The 19,053-nt window shown below is 40.0% G+C and overlaps 1 protein-coding gene across 2 annotated transcripts in view; it reads right to left on the reverse strand.

Moving 5' to 3' along the window:
* The window catches only part of SYN1 (synapsin I), a 54,452-nt gene that overhangs the window by 26,241 nt on the left and 9,158 nt on the right, over positions 1-19,053 (reverse strand). For both annotated transcript variants that reach the window (XM_070366381.1, XM_005911668.3), the window contains exons 2-5: positions 12,228-12,285; positions 12,030-12,121; positions 9,596-9,752; positions 9,334-9,423 (exon numbers count right to left, since the gene is read on the reverse strand). In XM_070366381.1, coding sequence (XP_070222482.1) covers positions 9,334-9,423; positions 9,596-9,752; positions 12,030-12,121; positions 12,228-12,285 — 397 coding nt within the window. The remainder of the gene's footprint in view (positions 1-9,333; positions 9,424-9,595; positions 9,753-12,029; positions 12,122-12,227; positions 12,286-19,053) is intronic.

Here is a 19,053-nt window from a genome sequence, read left to right on the forward strand (position 1 = left end):
AACAGTAACAGAATTTATTTTGGGGGCTTCAAAATCACTGCAGATGGTGACTGTAGCCATGAAATTAAAAGACGCTTGCTCCTTGGAAGAAAAGCTATGACCAACCTAGACAGCATATTAAGAAGCAGAGACATCAGTTTACTGATAAAGGTCCATATAGTCAAAGCTATGGTTTTTCCAGTAGTCATGTATGGATGTGAGAGTTGGACCATAAAGAAGGCTGAGTGCCAAAGAATTGATGCTTTTGAACTGTAGTGTTGGAGAAGACTCTTGAGAGTCCCTTGGACTACAAAGAAAGCAAACCAGTCAATACTAAAGGAAATCAATCCCGAATATCCATTGGAAGGACTGATGCTGAAGCTGGAGCTCCAATACTTTGGCCACTTGATGCAAAGAGCCCACTTATTAGAAAAGACCCTATGCTGGGAAAGATTGAAGGCAGGAGGAGATGGGGACGACAGAGGACAAGACGGTTGGATGGTATCACTGACTCAATGGACATGAGTTTGAGTAAACTCCAGGAGCTGGTGATGGACAGGGAGGCCTGGCTTTCTGGAGTCCAGTCCATGAGGTCACAAAGAGTTGGACAAGACTGAGCGACTGAAAAACAACAACAATACCTCTAAACACAGTATTGAAAAGGAGTAGAAAGAGTGGGCACCTTGCTTTGTTCCTCACCTTAATGGAAACGCTTTCAATGTTGTCCTATTAAGTTAACAGTAACTTTTGGATTGAGGTATACAAATTTGATCATGTTAAGAAGGCATGAGTTGATTTCTGTTTTTGAATGATTTTATCAGAATGGGTGCTAAACTCTGTTAAAGGCTTCAAAAATATCTATGGAAATGATCATATGACTTTCTCCTCAGATCAATTAATATGTTGCATTATATTGGGTTGGCCAAAAAGTTCATTCTGGGTTTTCCATAAGATGGTACAGAAAAACCCAAATGATCATTTTGGCCAACCCAGTATATTACCTATAACAAACCATTCTTGCATTCCAAGGGGGAAACTTACTACACAGTTATATTATATTATTTTCTTAATATAGTTTTGGATTTGTTTGCTAATATTTGCTTTAGGATTTTTGCATTGATATTTATGACTGAAAACTGCCTATGCATTTCTTTTTTCTGTTGTCCAAGTTATAACTGCTTTAGAAAAGTAATGTGGAAGTTGCTCTTCATTTTATGTTCTTTGGAATAATTTATGTGCCATTGGGATTAACTGGTCTCTAACAGTTTGGTAGAATTCCCCTTTGAAATCATTTGGGCCTGATGCTTTTTTAAGGCGGTAGTTTCTTAATAACTTTCTTCATTCAGTTCAGTTCTGTCACTCAGTAGTGTCTGACTCTTTGCAACCCCGTGAACCACAGCACGCCAGGCCTCCCTGTCCATCACCAACTCCCGGAGTCCACCCAAACCCATGTCCATCGAGTCGGTGATGCCATCCAATCATCTCATCCTCTGTTGCCCCTTCTCCTCCTCCCTTCAATCTTTCCCAGCATCAGGGTCTTTTCAAATGAGTCAGCTCTTAGCATCAGATGGCCAAAGTATTAGAGTTTCAGCTTCAACATGAGTCCTTCCAATGAACACCCAGGACTGATCTCCTTTAGGATGGACTGGTTGGATCTCCTTGCAGTCCAAGGGACTCTCAAGAGTCTTCTCCAACACCACAGTTCAAAAGCATCAATTCTTCGGCGCTCAGCTTTCTTTATAGTCCAACTCTCACATCCATACATGACCACTAGAAAAACCATAGCCTTGACTAGATGGACTTTTGTTGGCAAAGTAATGTCTCTGCTTTTTAATATGATGTCTAGGTTGGTCATAACTTTCCTTTCAAGGAGTAAGCATCTTTTAATTTCATGGCAGCAATCACCATCTGCAGTGATTTTGGAGCCCAAAAAATAAAGTCTGCCACTGTTTCCCCATCTATTTGCCATGAAGTGATGGGACCAGATGCCATGATCTTAGCTTTCTGAATGTTGAGCTTTAAGCCAACTTTTTTATTCTCCTCTTTCACTTTCATCAAGAGGCTCTTTAGTTCTTCTTCACTTTCTGCCATAAGGATGGTATCATCTGCATATCTGAGGTTATTGATATTTCTCCTGGCAATCCTGATTCCAGCTTGTGCTTCCTCCAGCACAACGTTTTTCATGATGTACTCTGCATATAAGTTAAATAAGCAGGGTGACAATATACAGCCTTGATGTACTCCTTTTCCTATTTGGAATCAGTCTGTTGTTCCATGTCCAATTCGAACTGTTGCTTCCTGACCTGCATACAGGTTTCTCAAGAGGCAGGTCAGGTAGTCTGGTATTCCCATCTCTTTCAGAATTTTCCATAGTTTATTGTGATCCACACAGTCAAAGGCTTTAGCATAGTCAATAAAGCAGAAATAGATGTTTTTCTGGAACTCTCTTGCTTTTTCCATGATCCAGCGGATGTTGGCAATTTGATCTCTGGTTCCTCTGCCTTTTCTAAATCCCGCTTGAACATCTGGAAGTTCACAGTTCATGTATTGTTGAAGCCTGGCTTGGAGAATTTTGAGCATTACTTTACTAGCCTGTGAGATGAGTGCAATTGTGTGGTAGTTTGAGCATTCTTTGGCATTGCCTTTCTTTGGGATTGGAATGAAAACTGATCTTTTCCAGACCTGTGGCCACTGCTGAGTTTTCCAAATTTGCTGGCATATTGAGTGCAGCACTTTCACAGCATCATCTTTCAGGATTTGGAATAGCTCAACTGTAATTTCATCACCTCCAGTGATGCTTCCTAAGGCCCACCTGACTTCACATTCCAGGATGTCTGGCTCTAGGTAAGTGATCACATCATCATGGTTATCTGGGTCATGAAGATCTTTTTTATACAGTTCTTCTGTGTATTCTTGCCACCTCTTCTTAATATCTTCTGCTTCTGTTAGGTCCCTACCATTTCTATCCTTTCTTGTGCCCATCTCTGCATGATATGTTCCCTTAGTATCTCTAATTTTCTTGAAGAGACCTCTAGTCTTTCCCATTCTGTTGTTTTCCTCTATTTCTTTGCACTGATCGCTGAGGAAGGCTTTCTTATCTCTCCTTGCTATTACTTCTATGGAAATTGGTGTGGTAAACTCAAATGGGGTAAATTTTGGTAAAGTGTTCCCCTAATGAAATTGGTAAACTGTGTTCCCCTAATGAAATTATCCATTTCCTGTAGGCTTAAATTTTTATCTGGGAATGCCTTTTTATATTTTGACTTTTGGAATCATGCTAACATATTACATTTAAATACATAAAATTAAGTCAGTATAGATAGTAAAAAAACTAAAATTTAATATAAAGGGAAACAAATTACATTTGAAATAAAATGAGTAACACAACTGTTTTGGATGACAAAATGAACTAAACCATGTAGCATTTGAATACAGTACTTTGTATAGTCTCATCTAAAGACATAAAAAGGGCAAACAAATCTCAAGTTATACCTTACTGTGGTTGTATTTTACAGTGGTAAGGGTGTTGAAATTCTAAAAATATTTTCTGTGTATTGTAGGATTGAGCAAATGAGTAAATATGTTGATGATGTTGGAAGCTAGGGCTCTCGGTGTTAGAGAAGAGAAATATAAATATGGAATGGGGAAAGGCTAGAAGGAACCTTATATTGTGTTGGATTAGAATTGAAAGTATCTGTGGAATTCCCTGGTGGTCCAGTGGTTAGGACTTGGCAATTTCACTGCTGGGGGTCTGTGTTCGATACCTGGTTGGGGAACTAAGATCCCACAAGCTGTGTGGCATGGCAAAAAAAGTATCAGTATGAGCACACTGCATATAATTTCATACATGTGTATATATATATAATTTCATATGTATATATGTCATAAACCACTCCAATAATCTTGCCTGGAAAATGCCATGGACAGAGGAACCTGGTGGACTACAGTCCATGGGGTCACAAAGAGTTGGACATGATTGAGCAACTAAACAGCAACAAAAATATATTTCCTAGCTCTGCACAATGAGACAATTTAGAAGCAAGGACATTCCAGTAGCAATGATCTAGCTCCCAGATCCTGACTTTGAAATGCCATTATCCTAGGGCAGGGAAAGAATAAGATATACCTGGAGGAGAGGTCAGCAGAATGCCAGGGTAAGTGCCTATAACAGTCCTCTCCTCTGTAAAAGCAATGAGAGTACTGGCCAAAGTGGTCACAATGAACTTTGTCAGAATTCTGAAAATTGAGCATAGGCTTACAGTAATTCAAGAAGTATTTATTCAAGAAAAAGGCTGAATCTCACTAAGAACAGTTAAGTTTTGTGACATTTGAACTTTTTCTGTACTTATTCTCTTCTTTCCACCTTCCGAACAGATTTGAAAATCAACAGTCTTGCAATTCTGAAGAAAACTGGCAGGCTAGCAGCCAATGGAAGAAGCAGAACAGGGTTGGAGTCCTCCAAAGCCCCATTCCCAAAGAACTATCTTTATTTGACCTGTCTTGGACTTCCCTAGAAAACTTCACACACAGGACTTATCTATTTGACCTGACTCAGAGTTCACCTGATGTGAGAAGTTTTTTGGGAGGATGCTTTTCAAAAATAATCAGCAGCAATTATTTAACACAGCAGCTGCTTGAGGCAACAATTATAGTTAAGACAAACAACAAGCTGACCAAAAGACTTAACAGAAAAATCTGGGGACTAAGACATCCATAGGAGTCTTTGAAAAGTTCCGACATATTCCTAGGAATCTAAAAAGCCATAAATATGCATAAGGCTGTGTGCTTGAATAGGATCTCTGGCTGACCCCGAGGCTCTGCACAGGCAGGAAGTGAAGGCTAAGCAAAGTTGTAAAAACGTGAAGAAATGAGCACCTGTAACAGTATGAATGCATACTGTTATGTTTTTTTTTTGTCTCTGACACTTTTCCCCACCTATCTGATTTAAATACAACTGCATCAAGCAATAATTCATAAGTCTATATTCATGGGCATATGATGTATAAAGATGTAATTTGTATGACAACAATAGCACAAAGACAGACTGAGTGAATAAAGCTATAAAGAGGCAACTTTTTTTTTAATACTATTGAAATTAAACTGGCTTTAATTAAATGAGAGTGTATAAATTAAAATGTTAATTGTAATCCCCAGGGAAACTACAAAGAAAATATCTATATTTTAAATATGGAAAAGAAATATCAAGAGAATTATAATGGCACACTGGAAAATATCTATTTAACACGAAGTTATGCATTAACAGAGAAATACAGGAACAAAAAAAGGCACAAGAAATATAGAAAACAAATAGCAAAATTATAAACATAAATTTTACCTTATCAGTAATTACATTAAATGTAAATTAATTAAACACTCCAATTAAAGGGCTGCTGCTGCTAAGTCAATTCAGTCATGTCCAACTCTTTGCGACCCCATAGACGACAGCCCACCAGGCTCCCCCATCCCTGGGATTCTCCAGGCAAGAACACTGGAGTGGGTTGCCATTTCCTTCTCCAATGCATGAAAGTGAAAAAATAAAGTGAAGTCGCTCAGTTGTGTCTGACTCCTAGTAACCCCATGGACTGCAGCCCACCAGGCCCTTCCATCCATGGGATTTTCCAGGCAAGAGTACTGGAGTGGGGTGCCATTGCCTTCTCTGAATTAAAGGGCAGAGATAAGCAAAACAGATGAAAAACATGACCCAATATATGCTATTTACAGGAGATACACTTTAGAAACAAGTTGAACTATACTTTCAAATAAGTTGAAAGTAAATGAATGGAAAAAGATTTACCATGCAAACAGTAACCAAAAGAGGACTAGCATTGCTATACTAACATCAGATAAAATAGACTTTAAGACAAAAACTGTTACTAGAGATAAAAAAGGACATTTTATATTGATAAAAGTGTCAATCTATCAAGAAGATTTAACAATTATAAACATATATGCACCTAACAAGAGAGTCATATTGAAACAAAAAAACCAGGCAGAACTGAAAGGAAGAAATGGACAATTCAGCAATAATTGCTGGAGATTTTAATACCTCACATTAAATAATGCATAAAACAACTAGACAGAGGATAAACAAGGAAAGAGAAGGCTGATGATGCTGATGCTAAGTCGCTTCAGTCGTGTCCGACTCTGTGCGACCCCATAGATGGCAGCCCACTAGGCTCCTCTGTCCCTGGGATTCTCCAGGCAAGAATACTGGAGTGGGTTGCCATTTCCTTCTCCAATGCATGAAAGTGAAAAATGAAAGGGAAGTCGCTCAGTTGTGTCCAACTCCTAGCGACCCCATGGACTGCAGCCTACCAGACTCCTCCATCCATGGGATTTTCCAGGCAAGAGTACTGGAGTGGGGTGCCATTGCCTTCTCCTAAGAGAGAGAGAAGGCTAGAATGGCACTATAAACCAACCAAACCTAACAGAGGTCTATAGAACACTCCATCCTACAACAGCGGCATATGTATTCTTCTCAAGTGTACATAGAACATTCTCTAGGACAAAGTATATGTTAAGCCACAGAACAAATCTCAATAATGTAAAAGGACTGAACCATACAAAATATGTTCTCTGACTACAACTGAATGAAATTAGAAATAAATAACAGAAGGAAATTTGGGAAATTCATTAATAAGTGGAAAGTAAACAACATACTCTTAAACAATGGGTCAAAGAAGTCATCATGAAAATTAGAAGATACTTTGAGACAAAAGAAAATGAAGACAACATATAAAAATTGCTTATAGGGAAATTCATAGTTGTAAACTTCTATTTTTATTTTTTTTTCGGGAACTTCTATGTTTAAAAAGAAGAAAAATATTAAATCAATAGCCAATAATCTTCCTAAGAAATTAGACAAAAAGCAAAAACAAAAACAAACACCAGAGCAAGCAGAAGAAAAGAAGAAATAAAGATTAGGGTGGAAATAAATGAAGTTGAAAATAGAAAAAAAAATAGAGAAAATTGGTGAAACCAAAATTGATTCTCTGAAAAGATCAACAAAATGCACAAACCTTTAGACTAAGATTTCAGAAAAGAGAAAACAAGCTACTAAAATTAGGAATGAAAGAGACATAATTAATAACTTTATAGAAATAAAAAGGATTATAAGAGAGTACTATGAACAATTCTATGCTAATAAACTAGAAAACCTAGCTGAAATAGACAAGTTCCTAGAAAGACACAAACTTTGGATACTAACTCAAGAAGAAATGAAAAATCTGAATAGACCTACAATAAATGAAGAGATTGAATTAGTAAATAAGAAAACGTCTTCACTGGTTAAGTATACCAAAAATTTTAAATAAAATTAACACCAATCTTTCATTAACTCTTCCTAAAAGAGTTAATGAAGATGAGGGAACACTGTCTATTTCATTGTATGAGGTTACTATTACCCCAATACCAAAACCAGACAAAGACATCATAAGAAAACTACAAATCAATGTCCCTTATGATTACTGACGGCATAATTTTCAACAAAATACTAACAAACTGAATCCCACAGCATATAAAAAGGATTATATGCCAGATCAAGTGGGATCTGACCCAGGAATGCAAGTGTGGCTTAATTCAGATAAAAATCAATTAATGTAATACACCGTATTCATAGAATAAAGGCCAAGAGCCGTATCATATCAATAAACACAGAAAAAACATTTGACAGAGTCCGACATCCTTCCATGATAAAAACACTTCAAATTCAGAAGGGACAACAAACAAGTGTTCATCAACACTAGGTAGCAGTTAGTATATTTGCTAGATGCACTGTTCTAACCACTTTATGTTTGTTAAATAATTTAATTCTCACATTAACTCTATGAGGCAGGAACTATTATTACCCACATTTTACAGATGGGAAAACTGAGGTGCAGAGCATTTAACTAATGTTTCTTATATTCAGAAGTTAGCAAGTTGTGGAGCTAGGATTACAACACAAAAATTCTGACTTTAGGGTCTGTGTTCTTAACCATAGTTTCTCAATGAATATAAGATAATAATAATGATGAACAAATTTGGTTTCAAAGTAATGATTTGATTTTCATCTACAAGTAAGCTTAATTCATAACACTACTGATTTGTATCAGTGACCATAATTTGTAATACTTGTAAGAATTTTTACTACTTTAATCAATGTTTATTTAAGTTGATAAAGCTGGGTCAATATTGATATTTAATCATAATTTAATTCATAAAACTGGTGATGATAACTTATATAAGTAAACATAACTTGTAAAAATCATAAAAAACTTGTAAAATTAACTATAAAATTTGATGGCACTAGGCACAGTGACTCAATTTCTATTTGGAACTAAAATTTGATTAATAACTGCTCTACTCTTAACATATTATAATCATAACTTTAATATTAGTAACTATTTATGATATCAATAAGATTATTAACCATATTAATAGTGATTTCTATTAGTAACTGTAGGATAGCTCAAAATATATATATTCATAATTTATATTAGTAATATTAATTTATAAATATTGGCAATAATTTATAACAGTATGTTACAATGTTTGTACTAATAGCTTAATTTCTTTCAGTAATTATACCTTAATTCACAAAATAGGTTCTAATCACTTATATTGATAACCTTAATTTATAACACTGGTAATAAATTGTAATCTTAGTTATAATATTTGATGACATTAGTAATGATAATATAATTTTTATTATTAAGTATGACATAATTCAAAACAGGGACTTATAATTTGTATTAGAGCATAATTTATATATTGACAATAATTTAAATAATAGTTATAATATTCAGTGATACTAGAAATGATTACTTCTATTTGGAACTATAATTTATAACACTGGTACTCATAATTTACATCAGTACGAATAGTTTGAAGTAATGGATATAATTTATAATGTTAGTGATTATATTTGTGATAATAGTAGCCAACAGTCAAATTTTCTATTTGAATACAATTTAATTCATAACATTGCTACTGATAATCTTTACTGGCAACCCTAATTTGAAACACTGTTAACATTTCTATCAGGAGGAATATTTGATAATGTTAGTAACAATGCCTTGATTTGTATATGTAATGTAATCTGAATTGTTACATTAATTCTGTTTACATCGGAAATCAGTTTCTTAATACTGATGAGAATAGACACTATAGCAGGATCAATGATTTAAATCATACTTGTAACTACATACATAAATGTATGATATTAATAAACTATCACAAAGCAACATCGCCCTCCATGTGCATGTGTCAGCTGTACTCTCTGATGGTATTCCACCAGCAACACATCCATTGGCAATATTATTGCAATAGGCATGATGCTTTTCCCTCCTGCCCACTCCCTTCCCCTAGACTCACCATCTCTTTGTGATTGGGGTAGAAGGTCTGATTGATTAGAGGGAATTCCTCTGTTCCCAGTTTCTTGTGCAGTCGAACCATCTGGGCAAACTATGAGAGCCAGGAGAGATGAGTCAGCAAGTCCCTTCACCTGGAGGGAGTCTGTAAGCTGGGACTTCAAGGTTCCAAGCTTCCTCTGATCCCCCAAATCACAGTGGGTTCAAGCTCCCACATGCATGTATGAGCTATTCCCTCTGCCAGTAGCACCCATCCTGTCACTTACCACCCAGGGTTTGTCACAGAAGTTGTAGACAGAATGCAAAGAGTTAATGCTGGGGATCCCGGCATACTGCAGCCCAATAACCAAACTGCGGTAGTCTCCATTCCGTGCCATGCTGAAGGCATGCTGGCGGATCAGCACGAAGTCTGGCTTCAGAGACCTGGGGTGGCAATGGTAAGAGTGTTGAGGGCCCCCCCAAAAGCTCCCCACCACCTTTAGAATAAAGGTCAAGTTTTTTTTTTTTTTTTACTTTTTATTTTTATTTTTTTACAACCAGCATCTGTTTTTTATTTTATTTATTTATTTATTTATTTTATTTATTTTTTTTTTGGCCTCACTAGCTTTTTTTTTTGGGAGGATCATGTTTGTTTGTTTTGTTTTCTTTTTTTTGCCAAATATCAAAATGAATCCACCACAGGTATACATGTGTTCCCCATCCTAAGGTCAAGTTTTGAAATCTCCACGGCTCCTAGAAATGGCATAGTGGTTTCTTACCTCAGCCACATACACAAGCTATTCCCTCTACCACACGCACCCTTCCTAACATCTCTTCATCTGGTGACCCCCTTTTAAGCCTTTCCTGCCTGCTCTTTTACCTCACCAAGGTAAGCTTGCAGCTTGCCTACTCAGCTCTCACAGTTTCCCCATCACAATCTCTCAGACTACCACTGTACACAAAGGATGCTGCCCAGAATAAATTCCAGCCTCAGGGCTTTACATGGGCTATTCCCTCAGCCTGAAATGTAGCCTCCCTAGATTTCTGCATGCACCACTCTTCTACCTCCTTCAGGTCTTTCCTCAAATCTCTCTCACTCTTTTGGTCTACATCAACCAAACTGCAGACTCTTCATAATCTAACAATCACTATAGCCCTTTGCTGATATACATATATATATATTTTTTAGCACTTTGACATTTTCTTCTTTGTTTATTATGTGTATCCCACAGTAGAATGTGAGCTTCATGAGAACAGAGGATTTTTTTGTGTGGTCTTTTTGGGGTCTGTTTTGTTCACTTCCAGGACCTCAGCATGAAGAATAGCTCCTGGCACACAACAGATACTCAGTAAATATTTGTTGAATGTGAAATGCTGAGAGTAGCACCCAGTATGCAGTAGACGCTCAAGAAATGCTTGTTGAATTAGTCACTGAAAAATTTGGCTTGTTGTCTTCTGATATCCTTGGCTCTTCTTCAGAAGAGAAGCTATCTCTTTTCATTCTGTTCCTAAGTTCTTTTAAAAAATTGGAATATAATTGACATATTATATGTCAATTATAATATAAGTGTAAGGTGTATTGTTGTTGTTTAGTTGCTAGGTTGTGTCCAACTCTTTTGCAACCCCATGGACTGTAGCCAGCCAGGCTCCTCTGTCCATGGGATTTCCCAGGCAAGAATACTGGAGTGGGTAGAAAATCCCTTCTCCAGAGGATCTTCTCGACCTAGGGGATGGAACCGGGGTCTCCTGCATTGCAGGCAGGTTCTTTACCACTGAGCCACCAGGGAAGGTGTATAACATGTTATTTGATACATTTACATTAATATATTATAATATGATTGCCATTGTAGCATTAGTTAGTACCCTTGCTGCTGCTAAGTCGCTTCAGTCGTGTCCGACTCTGTGCGACCCCATAGACGGCAGCCTACCAGGCTCCCCTGTCCCTGGGATTCTCCAGGAAAGAACACTGGAGTGGGTTGTCATTTCCTTCTCCAATGCATGAAAGTGAAAAGTGAAAGTGAAGTCAGTCAGTCATGTCCAACTCTTAGCGACCCCATGGACTGCAGCCTACCAGACTCCTCCATCCATGGGATTTTCCAGGCAAGAGTACTGGAGTGGCTTACCATGTCACAAAATTATCATTTCTTTTTTTCATGGTAGGAATAATTAAGGTCTAGTCTTTTATAATAGGAGCTTTACTGATTATGATATAGTATTATTGTCTATATCATGCATACTGTGAATTAGACCTCTAGGACTTATTTATCTACCAGTTGCAAACTTGGACTCTTAAACAGCTCTCCTATTCTTACACACCCTCCCCCAGCCTTTAGCAATCACCTTTCTAGAAAGGTGATTTCTATTAGTTTGGGTCTTTTAGAATCTACATATAAGTGATATCATACAGTATTTCTCTTTCTCTGTCTGATTTATCTCACTTAGCATAATGGCCTCAAGATCCATCCATGTTGTCACAAATGGTAGGATTTCCTTCTTTCTCATGGCTGAATAATATCCCTTTGTGTGTGTGTGTGTGTGTACCACTTCTTCTTTATCTGTTCATCCATTGATGGATACTTAGGTTGTCTCCATATCTTGGCTACTGTAATGTGCCTAAGTCTTGTTCACAGAAAGATAGGAGAGGAGGTGGGGAATCTCCCTCAGCTCTAAGGGAGCCCTTATGTCTCTCCCATAATACCAAAGTAACCTTTTTACACTCACCGCACAACCTTCACCCCATTCCGAAGAACTTCCATGTCCACAGAGAATCCACCATTGGCATGAGCCACAAGGTTGAGATCAGAGAATTCAGCCTGGGAAGGAAAAAAAAAATCAGGGATTCACTCACAGCACACACAAAAGACAACTCAGTTTGCAGTATGGACAGTTGACCCCCCAGGTCCAGCTGCCCCAACTAACCTGTTCTACTTTAATGTCAATTTCTCCATGGATCTTTTTCCCTTTGAAGTATTTCGCCCTGGAGAGGAAAAGCAGAGCACATCTGTCAATGCTCAAATCTCAGAAAGACAAAACCCAGACCGGTCCTTTGACCCCTTTGCTCCTTCAGTGCCACTACAGAAACTATAAAGTGATTTATGATGGTTGAAATATTTTGAAAAAACCTAACAGTTGTTTGTGAACAATGAAGTCTCTTATAATCCTTGTGGAGGTATGTAAATATCAAGGTACTAAATCGCTCAGTCGTGTCTGACTCTTTGCGACCCCATGGACTATATAGTCCATGGAATTCTCCAGGCCAGAATACTGGAATTGGTAGCCTTTTCCTTCTCCAGGGGATCTTCCGAACACAGGGATCAAATCCAGGTCTCCCACATCGCAGGCGAATTCTTTACCAGCTAAGCCACAAGGGAAGCCCTGTAAATGTCAAATTGAAAGTGAAGTCGCTCAGTCGTGTCCAACTCTTTGCGACCCCATGGACTGTAGCCTACCAGGCTCCTCCATCCATGGGATTTTCCAGGCAAGAGTACTGGAGTGGGTTGCCATTTCCTTCTCCAGAGGATCTTACCGACCCAGGGATTGAACCCGGGTCCCCGCATTGTAGGCAGACGCTTTACCATCTGAGCCACGAGGGTGACTTAAATGTCAAAGGACACTGCAAATTATGAATTCTTAAAACAGAGTGCAGGCATTTCCCAAAGTATGGTTTGCTTGTCACAGTGCTATTTGAAAAACTTCTCAAAACAAGGAGTACTTTGTACACTGTAACATACTTTGAAATAGCACGGAGGTTTGTAAAATGGCATAGATTCTTAGAGGACATATCTATCTGTGTGTGTGTGTGTGTGTGTGTGTGTGTGTGCGCACACTCAGTTGTGTCCAACTCTTTTGTGACCCAATGGACTACAGCCTGCCAGGCTCCTCTGTCCATGGGATTCTCCAGGCAAGAATACTGGAGTGGGTTGTCATTTCCTTCTCCAGAGGATCTTCCCAACCCAGGGACTGAACCTGAGTCTCTTGCATCTCTGCATTGGCAGGCAGGTTCTTGACCAGCTGAGCCACCATATATATATATGGAGTGTGTCCAAGTGCGTGTCAGTGCCAGTCTGTGTGGGCTGCAGCATCTCTTTGCTTGGGTCCTTTCCCAAGGAGGAACACATTTACCACGTGTTGTTGTGCACCGAGAGGGACACAGCAGCCATGAGTGGGCAGCTGCATCAGAAAAGGAAGAGCAGACTAAGGGCCGCAGGCTGGTGAGGGATCAATAGAGGCTGGAGTCAATCACGACAAGGTTGGAGAGAAATGCCGCTGAGGATAAGGGGAAACTATAGGAGTGAAGAGGGGTAGGAATGGCAGTAGGCATATCACAAATTGCTAAGTCACTGTCCCTGGGCCCATCCCCAGCTAGACTCCTCCACCAGGCCCAGGATTCCTATCCGACAGGCTTGTCCACAAACAGAAGCTCATCACCAATCAGGTTTTTCATAGACAGGGACTGAGGGGAGGAGCCACTCCTGGGATCGCCTACATGCACACCATCAGGGTCTCTGATATACATGCTGCACAACTGAGCTCTGGTGATTTCACTGACATACCCCAAAGACCGCAAGCTATTTTCTTCTCTCTTTCACTCTTCCCTCCTACCTCCCACCTCATCTCTGACACTGTCCCCTCACAGATGTTGGAAGAGAGTCTCTTAAACCTGTGCATTTTTCATTTAGAAAATGATGATGAGTGTAGACTATATCACAACTTTCTTTTTCAAACTTTTTTGACCATATATGTAGTGGATACTATGGTGCTCTTCTCAGGTCTCCTCTTCAGGGCCAATGCACCTTGAGTATCAGCTGTTGACAGATTGCAGCTGTGTCCTTTGGGGAATTATCTTCTACCATAGGGAACTTTCCTGCCCAAGGTTATACCTATTTTGGACAGCCATGGATTACATCTGGTCTGTGAGTGAGTATGAAAGCCAGCCTCTTTGTCTCAACTATAGGCTGACTCTGAAGGACCACCCTAGGATCTCCCTAGAAGCTCTCCCGAGGATCAGCCGAGGCCTCAGAGGCAACTGCGCTGTGGACTCACTTCTCCAACTGCTCAACTTTGCCTTCCTTACAGCTGTTGATCCCAATGCATGTGTGCTAAGTTGCTTTAGTTGTATCTGACTCTTTGCGAGCCCATGCACTATAGCCCACCAGGCTCCTCTGTCCATGGGATTTCCCAGGTAAGAATACTGGAGTGGGTTGCCATGCCCTCCTCCAGGGGATCTTCCTGATCCAGGGATCGAACCAGCATCTTACATTTCCTGCATTGGCAGGTGGGTTCTTTACCCCTAGCACCACTTGTTGATCCCAAAGGCACTCCCAAATAAGCCTGTGCATGCAATTCTCTGCCTGAAAAATCTGTTTCGGAGATCCCAACCTAAAACAGTGGGTCAGAGAAGTCAAACAACAAAGAAAACTCTACTGCCTTTCTGGAGCTGGGCCATCCAGCAGCCCGCAGGCAAAAAGGAGCCATCATTTGTGCTGGTGGAGCATAGATGAGGGCTTCCCTGGTGGCTCAGTGGTAAAGAATCCGCCTGCAATGCAGGAGCCTCAGGAGACGTGGGTTCGATCCCTGGGTTGGAAAGATACCCTGGAGGAGGGCATGGCAACCCACTCCAGTGTTCTTGCCTGGAGAATCCCATGGACAGAGGAGTCTGGTGGGCTACAGTCCATGGGGTTGCAAAGAGTTGGACATGACTGAAGCAACTTAGCATGCACGCATGCAGCATAGATAGCCTCTGACATGCTGTAGCAACACAAAGTGCCCTGTAGCATGTCTGGGCTGTGGTACAAGCAGGATGCCACTTGCACCATAAGATGTAGCAAACCCTATGACACTGGAGATGTCTTCAGGGAGAAGATGTGGCATGGAGTGGATTCTCGAGTGGGAGAATTATAGTGCAGGCCCATGGGGTTTTGAAGCAGCAGTAACTTAACTGATGGTGGACTGTAATGAGATACTAGTGGAAGGGAATGCACCAGCTGGTGAAATATTGCTGGTACTTGACAGGTGTGAGGGAAATGATAACCAGACTCGGGGGACTAAACACCATCGATTAGCTGAAGAAATATATGACATGCTCAGGGTGAATAATCACCAATTCAAAGCAAAATGTAGGGATTTCCCTGTGGTCCAGTGGCTAAGAGTCTGTGCTTCCAAGACAGGGGGCCCAGGTTGAAACCGTGTTCAGGGAACTAGATCCTACATACTTACTAAAGATCCCATGTGCTGCAACTAAAACCTGACACAGCCAAATAAATAAATAATTTTTTTAAAAAAAGCAAAATGTAAAAGACAAAAGACCTCCTTGGGTGTATTTAGTTCAGTCCAGTCACTCAGTCGTGTCCGACTCTTTGTGACCCCATGCACTGCAGCACATCAGGTTTCCCTGTCCATCACCAACTCCCAGAGTTTACTCAAACTCATGCTCATTGAGTCGGTGATGCCATCCAATCATCTCATCCTCTGTCGTTCCCTTCTCCCGCCTTCAATCTTTCCCAGCATCAGGGTCTTTTCAAATGAGTCAGCTCTTAACACCAGGTGGCCAAAGGATCGGAGTATCAGCTTCAACATCAGTCCTTCCAATGAATATTCAGGCCTGATTTCCCTTAGGATGGACTGGTTGGATCTCCTTGCAAGCCAAGGGACTCTCAAGAGTCTTCTCCAACACCACAGTTCAAAAGCATCTATTCTTTGGCACTCAGCTTTCTCTATAGTCCAACTCTCACACCCATACATGATAACTGGAAAAACCATAGCCTTGACTAGATGGGCCTTTGTTGGTAAAGTAATGTCTCTGCTTTTTAATATGCTGTCTAGGTTGGTCATAACTTTTCTTTCAAGGAGTAAGCGTCTTTTAATTTCATGGCTGCAGTCACCATCTGCAGTGATTTTGGAGCCCAGAAAAATAAAGTCTGACACTGTTTCCCCATCTATTTGCCATGAAGTGATGGGACTGGATGCCATGATCTTAGTTTTCTGAATGTTGAGCTTTAAGCCAACTTTTTTATTCTCCTCTTTCACTTTCATCAAGAGGCTCTTTAGTTCTTCTTCACTTTCTGCCATAAGGATGGTATCATCTGCATATCTGAGGTTATTGATATTTCTCCTGGAAATCTTGATTCTGGCTTGTGCTTCATCCAACTCAGCATTTCTCATGATGTACTCTGCATATAAGTTAAATAAGCAGGGTGACAATATACAGCCTTGACGTACTCCTTTTCCTATTTGGAACCAGTCTGTTGTTCCATGTCCAGTTCTAACCGTTGTTTGCTGACCTGCATACAGATTTCTCAAGAGGCAGATCGGGTGGTCTGGTATTCCCATCTCTTGAATAATTTTCCGCAGTTTATTGTGATCCACACAGTCAAAGGCTTTAAAAGCAGAAAGATATTTTTCTGGAACTCTCTTGTTTTTTGATGACCCAGCGGATGTTGGCAATTTGATCTCTGGTTCTTCTGCCTTTTCTAAATCCAGCTTGAACATCTGGAAGTTCATGGTTCACGTATTGTTGAAGCCTGGCTTGGAGAATTTTGAGCATTACTTTACTAGCGTGGGAGATGAGTGCAATTGTGCGGTAGTTTAAGCATTCTTTGGTATTACCTTTCTTTGGGAGTGGAATCTAAACTGACCTCTTCCAGGTCATGGTGGAGAGTTCTGACAAAATGTGGTCCACTGGAGAAGGGAATGGCAAACCACTTCAGTATTCTTGCCTGGAGAACCCCATGGACAGTATGAAAAGGCAAAGAGATAGGACACCGAAAGATGACCTCCCCAGGTCGGTAGGTGCCCAATATGCTACTGGAGATCGGTGGAGAAATAACTCCAGAAACAATGAAGAGACAAAGCAAAAGCAAAAACAACCCCCAGTTGTGGATGGGACTGGTGGTGGAAGCAAGGTCCGATGCTGTAAAGAGCAATATTGCATTGGAACCTGGAATGTTAGGTCCGTGAATCAAGGCAAATTGGAGTGGTCAAACAGGAGATGGCAAGAGTGAATGTCGACATTCTAGGAATCAGTGAACTAAAATGGACTGGAATGGGTGAATTTAACTCAGATGATCATTATATCTACACTGTGGGCAAGAATCCCTTAGAAGAAATGGAGTAGCCATCATAGTCAACAAAAGAGTCTGAAATGCAGTACTTGGATGCAATCTCAAAAACGACAGAATGATCTCTGTTCATTTCCAAGGCAAACCATGCAATACCACGGTAATCTAAGTCTATGCCCTGACCAGTAATGCTGAAGAAGCTGAAGTCGAATAGTTCTATGAAGACCTACAAGACCTTCTAGAACTAAAATAAAAAAAAAAATGTCCTTTTCATTATATGGGACTGGAATGCAAAAGTAGGAAGTCAAGAAATACCTGGAGTAACAGGCAAATTTGGCCTTGGAGTACAGAATGAAGCAAGGCAAAGGCTAACAGAGTTTTGCCAAGAGAAGGCACTGGTCATAACAAACACCCTCTTCCAACAACACAAGAGAAGACTCTACACATGGACATCACCAGATGGTCAACACTGAAATCAGATTGATTATATTCTTTGCAGCCAAAGATGGAGAAGCTCTATACAGTCAGCAAAAACAAGACCAGGAGCTCACTGTGGCTCAGATCATGAACTCTTTATTGCCAAATTCAGACTTAAATTGAAGGGAAAACCACTAGACCATTCAGGTATGACCTAAATCAAATCCCTAATGATTATACAGTGGAAGTGAGAAATAGATTTAAGGGACTAGATCTCATAGACAGAATGCCTAATGAATTATGGATGGAGGTTCATGACATTGTACAGCAGACAGGAATCAGACCATCCCTAAGAAAAAGAAATGAAAAAAATCAAAATGTCTGTCTAAGAAGGTCTTACAAATAGCTGTGAAAAGAAGAGAAGCAAAAAAGCAAAGGAGAAAAGGAAAGATATAAGCATCTGAATGCAGAGTTCCAAATAGCAAGGAGAGATAAGAAAGCCTTCCTCAGTGATCAGTGCAAAGAAATAGAGGAAAAGACTAGAATGGGAAAGACTAGAGATCTCTTCAAGAAAATTAGAGATACCAAGGGAACATCTCATGCAAAGATGGGCTCAATAAAGAACAGAAATGGTATGGACCTAACAGAAGCAGAAGATATTAAGAAGTGGCAAGAATACACAGAAGAACTGTACAAAAAAGATCTTCACGACCCAGATAATCACCATGGTGTGATCACTCACCTAGAGCCAGACATCCTGGAATGTGAAGTCAAGTGGGCCTTCGGAAGCATCACTATGAACAAAGCTAGTGGAGGTGATGGAATTCCAGTTGAGCTATTTCAGATCCTAAAAGATGATGCTGTGAAAGTGCTGCATTCAATATGGCAGCAAATTTGGGTATATTTAAGGAAACCTCAATCTTCTGTGACCAGAGGGCAGACAGAGGAGAAGATCAGACTTAGGACTTAACTGTAGGGGTAGCAGAACTTCAGAGAAGGTTGAATTCTCAGGCCCAGTACATCCCCTATTCCATGCTCAGGGGCCTAATAGGACATGAGTGGAGCCCTGAGATTGGGATGGAGATATCTGGGAAGATGCATTTAACACCCTGACCTTACAGATTCACCTGAACCCACTGGGTCTGCAGAAGTAGCCCACTTCTCCTTGTTACAATATAGACCTTCCCTTTGCTCGAAGATGATGCACAGGCCTTGAGTGAAGCATGTGCCTTATAAAACAATTCTTCTTCCTCTCAGAATCAACTTCCCTT

The sequence above is a fragment of the Bos mutus genome, chromosome X (genome assembly GCF_027580195.1).
Source record: "Bos mutus isolate GX-2022 chromosome X, NWIPB_WYAK_1.1, whole genome shotgun sequence".
NCBI lineage: Eukaryota > Metazoa > Chordata > Mammalia > Artiodactyla > Bovidae > Bos > Bos mutus.